This window comes from Rhinolophus hipposideros, assembly GCF_964194185.1.
Source record: "Rhinolophus hipposideros genome assembly, chromosome: 24".
Lineage (NCBI taxonomy): Eukaryota > Metazoa > Chordata > Mammalia > Chiroptera > Rhinolophidae > Rhinolophus > Rhinolophus hipposideros.
In genome coordinates this window covers 29,234,375-29,240,986 of record NC_138070.1, presented here as the reverse complement: position 1 = coordinate 29,240,986, position 6,612 = coordinate 29,234,375, and the positions used below count along the sequence as shown (strand labels likewise).

General features: G+C 43.6%; 1 protein-coding gene across 1 annotated transcript; it reads left to right on the top strand.

Annotated features, from left to right (window-relative positions):
* The first annotated feature begins 5,104 nt into the window (after window positions 1-5,104).
* On the top strand, window positions 5,105-6,338 carry LOC308492427 (histone RNA hairpin-binding protein-like). Its single transcript, XM_081037403.1, has one exon. It carries the CDS (start codon window positions 5,137-5,139, stop codon window positions 5,962-5,964), a length of 828 nt encoding a protein of 275 aa, XP_080893529.1. The 5' UTR covers window positions 5,105-5,136; the 3' UTR covers window positions 5,965-6,338.
* Window positions 6,339-6,612: the final 274 nt, after the last annotated feature.

Here is a 6,612-nt window from a genome sequence, read left to right as displayed (position 1 = left end):
TCTTGCTAGCTCAGCCACCATCTTCTTGCTAGCCTCCATTTGCTGCTAGCGTAGCCATGGCAGTTATATTAGTGGCAAATGGCTCACAGGGTACAGCTGACGGCCAACTAGCCACAGCTGATGGCCATCCAATCACAGTTGATGGCCATTTACTACCTGAGCCAGCACCTTTCCACATGAGGCCGAGAGCCTGGAAGCTGCACTGCTGGCTTGTCCCCACAACATCCAATTTCTTTTCATTTTAGTCAAGACAAACTTCAAAATTTTTAAGTTAAATTTTTTATTTCCTCAAGAAGAAAAAATATTAATCACTAATACCTACAAATGTAAACATTGCTGGTAACTAGGTTTCTAGAAAAAAATACTTTTTAGTTTTGTTTGTTTCTTCACAAAAGTAAACAACACACGCAAATATTTCAACTATTCCGAGGACAGTCGGTCGAGGTGAATTGGTCGGTTGGCAGAAAAGCGGACAGCAGGTCACACGCCGTGTGAATCCAGCCTCCAGTGAGACTATAATGGTATGAACCCCCTACCTATGGCTCCATGGGTGTTCTTTTTTGGCCTAGCCACATCCTGCGTTCTTGTGTAGGGAGTGGGAGCTGAGACCCGCAAGCCACTCCGCTTGACAGGTGTGATCAGAGAAAAGGGAATCATAGATCACTCAGTTGTGTTTCCTGCTGTCAGTGAGAGTCAAAAGCAACCTTGGCAGGTGTCAGGCGGGGTCTCAGCTCCCCACATAAGAATTCAGGATATGGTGAGGCCAAAAAGGAACACCCATGGAGCCATAGTCTCGCTGGCGGCTGGGTTGGAGACACAGCAAATGGGGGCTAGCAAGAAGATGGTGGCTGAGCTAGCAAGAGCGGATTGCAGCTAGCAAGTGAGGTGGGTTGGCAGAGACAAGTGAATGGCAGGTTGCAGATAGTGTGGCTCTAGCTTCCTGTGTCTCCAACGGAGCCACCAGTGAGACTATAGTGATATGACTCCCCCATCTATGGCTCCGTGGGTGTTCCTTTTTGGCCTCACCATATCCTGCGTTCTTAAGTGGGGAGCGGGACCAGCGACCCCGCATGCCACCCTGCATGACACATGGCGCAGTGAGCAGGTTACGGTGCCAGCCAAAGCTCCCTGGAGCAATTTGTGCGTGTAAACACTCAGTCTCCAGAAGACCAGGAGGAGCAGCTGCTGGAGATCTGGACCCCTGTAGAGGGGTGAGAAGACGTGGATGGTTCTTCAAACAGCATAGGCCAGAGAAAGCGAAGGTCGTTGCAGCCCTGTGGGTTGGGAAGTGCTTGCTGAGGCCCTCACCCCCAGGTTGGGGAGGACTTGGAGCCTTCACCCTGCAGAGAGGGCACATGTTGAGAGGCTAACGCACAGCCCTGGCGAATGACTGTGGACTATGGGGAATGGCCTTCCATCGTTGATTTGATGGACCGCTTGACTGTTTGCTTGGGAACGTACCACCATTTAGTGGAATTGGCGAATGTTTGCTTTTGTGTCTCAACCGGCTGCCATCGAGAATATGTAAGCACCTTGACTGTGAGTTGCTGTTGTTCCAGCATGGTATCCTGAGAAGCCCAGAGAGAGGGGCAGTGCCCTGAGAACTCTGGCTAAGTCCAGGAAGTTTGGCTGTGCCCAGAGAGAGTGGCAGTGTCCTGAGAGTCCCTGGCTGTGTCCAGGAAGTCTGGCTGTGCCCAGTGAGAAGGGCAGTGCCCTGAGAGGCCCTGGCTGTGCTTGGGGAGACTGGTGGTATCCTAAGAAGCCCAGGAAGTCTGGCTGTGCCCAGAAGGACTGGTGGTGCCCTGAGAAACCCTGGCTGTGTCCAGAGAGCCTGGCTGTGTCCAGGATACTGCATTTACTTCCAGGCTCCTTGCACAGGGCCCCTTGTGGAAGACACTTGTCACGTAGATTGTGAGGGGAGACCCTATAGGGGTGGAGTGTGGGGACAGAGCCAGGAGTGCAGTTTCCAGGCTCTCGCCTCATGTGGAAAGGTGCTGGCTGAGGTAGTAAATGGCCATCAACTGTGATTGGATGGCCATCAGCTGTGGCTAGTTGGCCATCAGCTGTAACCAGTGAGCCATTGGCCACTAATATAACTGCTGTGGCTACATTAGCAGACAATGGGGACTAGCAAGAAGATGGTGGCTGAGCTAGCAAGAGCAGATTGCAGTTATCACAGCAGATTACAGTTAGCAAGTGAGGTTGGTTGGCAGAGAGAGAGTGGACGGCAGGTTGCAGATCGTGTGGCTCCTGCTTCCTGTGTCTCCAACCCAGCCACCAGTGAAAATATAGCGGTATGACTCCCTTATCTATCGCTCCGTGGGTGTTTTTGTTTGACCTCACCATATCCTGCGTTCTTATGTGAGGAGGGGGACCAGAGACCCCACATGCCACCCTGCATGACAACTATAGCCGAACTTTTTTCACTGTAATTTTCGGTGTCTAGTGTTTGGCTCTGCTAGCTTCAGGTGGACGAACACAAAGACTTCGCGGTAACACCACCAGAAGCTAGGAAGAGACAAAAAAGGATTCTTCCCCAGAGCCTTCAAAGGGAACGTGGTTCTGCCAATACATTGATTTCAGATTTCTAGCCTCTAGAACTGTGAGAGATTAGATGTCTATCTTTTAAACTATCTAGTTTATGCTGATTTGTTCCTAGGAAACTAATACAGATATTATTTGTGTTTTGAAGTATTTAACAAGAACACTTCCACTTCTTTTCAATTATGATTGTTAAAAAACAAAATTCAACCAAGTGAATTTGAGGATCTAATTGGCTTTATTAAGCGATTCATGAATTGGGCAGCACCCCCTCTTGCAACTAGAAGTGTGCTATGAGGGGTTATACAAAATGGGAGGTTTTTATAGGAAGAAAGGTGAGCAAAGCAGCTATTAACAAAAGAAAAGAATGGATTGTTTTTGAGCCCAGACACCTTTCCTTTGGGGGAAGAGAGCAGAAGTGTTTTATCATGCAGATTGCCTCTCATTTCTATTGGGATGGAGAGGGCCTAAGTGACAGATTACTTTACTGTTGATTGACGAAAAAATTCCAGGCTAGTTGATTAAGATTAGGTTTCTGGGAGAGGTTAAAACTATAATTCGAGTAGGTTTTAAATCTGGGTATCATGGGTTTTTAGCACAAGTGACGCCATTTTGGGCCTGTGGTTTTCTCTTTAACATATTTTAGAAAATTAACAAGCAATGAATATTCTTTTATCTGTTGAATACTTGCTAAATGTTTATGTATTTTAGTTTTTAAATGTCTATATATGCACATACATGATTTTAATATAAATCCATAAATATGATAGCTATATATGCTACATTTTGTGTTTTTTATCATGCAGGCTTTTTTTCTTTTTTTCTTGGTACTTTCATCCTCTTCTGCTCCTCCATCCACATCGCCCAACCCCACATATTCTGCCCAAACCCACATATTCTGCCCAAACCCACATATTCTGGTAACTGTTCAATATCTATTCTCCATGCTCAACCATATGGATAACACATATGTGTTATACATGTAATCACAAATATGCAGATATTTGCATGTACATATATATTTATATACATGCATAAATATACAGGGATTTTTCTCATCATCTGTTTTTCAGAAATGAAATATTATACATGTGATGGTCAGTTATATGTGTCAACTTAGTTACCCCATCAAACACTAATCTAGGTGTTGCTGTGAAGGTATTTTGTGGATGTGATTAAAATCCGTAATCAGTGACTTGTAAGTAATATCCTAGATAATCTGGGTGGGCCTTATCCAATCAGTCAAAAGGCTTTAAGGGCAGAACTGGGAGTTCAAGAAAAAGAAGAAATTCCACCTATGAACTGCAGATTCAAGTTGTGCCATAGATTTCTAGCCTGCCATTCCTAACTATCTGCACTATGGATTTTGCACTTGCCTAGCCAGCCCCCACAATTGTGTAAACCAATTCCTGCAATAAATCTCCATATATGTCCATACTGGTTTTGTTTCTCTAGTTCAGTTCTGACTGATACAACACATTTTTTTCATTTTGCATTTTTAAATCAACGTTATTTCTTGGAAATCACTCTAAGGCCACTGATACAGCTATAGTTCATTCTCTTTAATCGCTGCATACTGTTCTAGGATATGGATGTACCATTACATTTTGACTGGTTCCAGTTTTATACCATTATGAAAAACACTGCATGAAACACCTTATATTGGTGCTTTTCTTTCTTCTGGATAGAATCCCAGAATGGAGATTGCTGAGTTAAACGATTATATAGGTATCTCCTATAATATGTATAGACATATATACATATCTAATTTTAATTGATGTTACTACCTTGCTTTCCAAAAAGACTGGAACAATTCATAATGCCACTAACATTATGTGAAAGTATTCTAACAATACATGTTACTGTTATTTTAAATTTTTTCTGATAAATATAAAGTAATATCTAATAATTACTTTAATTACCATTTCCCTGATGCTTAAAGTTTGAATATCTTTTCTTATGGTTTTGGGCATTTGGATTTGCTCTTCCCTGAGATTTTCTTAATACCCTTTGTCCATTTTACCTTTGGGTTATGTGCCTCTTCTTATAAATATATAAGAAATTACTCTTTGTTGTCTGTATAGCAAAAATTTTAATTTATGATTTATTGACTTTGTTTATGGTACATAGCCAAAGTTTTTATTTACATGTAATTAAAATATGCCTATTGTCTCCATATAGCTTTTTTTTTTTCTATTACAGCTTCTTGATTTCATATCCTGGTGTGGTGAACAAGGTCACAAATATCCCTACAAGAGATGGTACACAGAGTATGCTAGATTGTCTTAGAAGATTTTTATTGTTCTATTGTTATATTTAACTCTTTTAGTATTTTTGTTTATATTATGTTTACCTAAAGAGCCTAAGGGACTTTGATAATCCTAACCACATTGTAATCAAAATGAGATTAAATTTTGTTTTTCAAATTCTTAACCAATTTAAAAAATGTATTTACTTAAAATTGTCAGAAATTCCAAAAACAGTATTAACAACTTTCTTGGGGGTATAACTGATATACCAGGTGTGATTAAAAAAAGATACGGTGAGTCTGTCAGCGCCGCCGGAGAGGACGCGCGGGCCGTTGCCGCGCTGGCTATGGCGTGCCGCTCGCAAAGCCCCCCCAGGTACCGGAACCGCAGCGACCGCGACGCCAGCCCGCCACCCCCCGCGAGATGGAGCCTCGGGCGCAAGCGCAGAGCCGATGGCAGGCGCCGGACGGCGGAGGACGCCGAGGGCCCTGCAAAGCCGGAGGGCGACCGCAGACCTGACAGCTTTACCACTCCTGAAGGCCCAAAGCCCCGTCCTAGATGCACAGACTGGGCCAGTGCAGTCGAAGAAGATGAAATGAGGACCAGAGTTAACAAAGAAATTGCGAGATATAAAAGAAAACTCCTCATAAACGACTTTGGAAGAGAGAGAAAATCATCATCGGGAAGTTCTGATTCTAGGGAGTCTGCATCTGTAGCGCCCGCCGACTTGGAGACAGATGAGAGTGTCCTGATGAGAAGACAGAAGCAGATCAACTACGGGAAGAACACCATCGCCTATGATTGCTATATCAAAGAAGTCCCCAGACACCTTCGACAGCCTGGCATTCACCCCAAGACCCCCAACAAATTCAAGAAGTACAGTAGACGATCGTGGGACCAGCAGATCAAGCTCTGGAAGGTGGCTCTGCATTTCTGGGACCCTCCAGCTGAAGAAGGATGTGATTTTCAAGAAATACATCCCGTAGACCTTGGAGCAATGGAGACCGAATCCACAGAAAGCAGCTCCGAGTCCCAGACCAGCTCCCAGGATAACTTTGATATGTACTCTGGCACACCCACCAAAGTTAGACATGTGGACTGCCAAGCGGAGGACGAGTTTGACTTGGAAGCTTGCTTAACTGAACCGTTGAAAGACTTCTCGGCCATGAGCTAACTGGTGCCCTGTGGAGACCACTGACATCTCCCGGCTAGGGGAGGGCCAGCCAAGCATGCATGGTGCCTTTGTAACCCGTGCTTTCTGTTAATAGTTTATTATGTCGTGGTGAATCGTTATTCTTGCCTTATTTTCTTAAGAAACAATTTTATGTATAGTGAATGTATTTTGCATGTTTTAAATTGTAAATGGAACTAAATCCAATGAAAATTGAACTTGAAGCAATCTCACAGCAAACTTAATTTGCTTAATCCCTACCGTCCAGACAAGCACACTTGAACTCGTTTCCACAGTGTTTTAGAAGTTAGTTGTCAGATGGTGGGTTTGAGTTTAACTGGTGTCCACGGGCTCAGTCTGGCATCAGCTTTCTTTACTGGTATCTGAGTATTCTCGCAACTGGATGCATTTCATATCTTTGTGGAAACGTAAGTTGGTTTCTTATCCATATGGCAAGGTGGCTTTTTCCCTCATACAGAACACTGAATAGCTGAAGATGTTGAGCTGTTAAATGAATAGATTTTATGTAAGTTATGCGATCTGAATTTGGTACTTGTAAATAGCGCCAGGTAGGCATTCTACCAAGAATACTTCGAGTTAAGGCAGCAGTGGGATTTTGGAAGAACGTTTTTTACACAGTTAATTTACCAT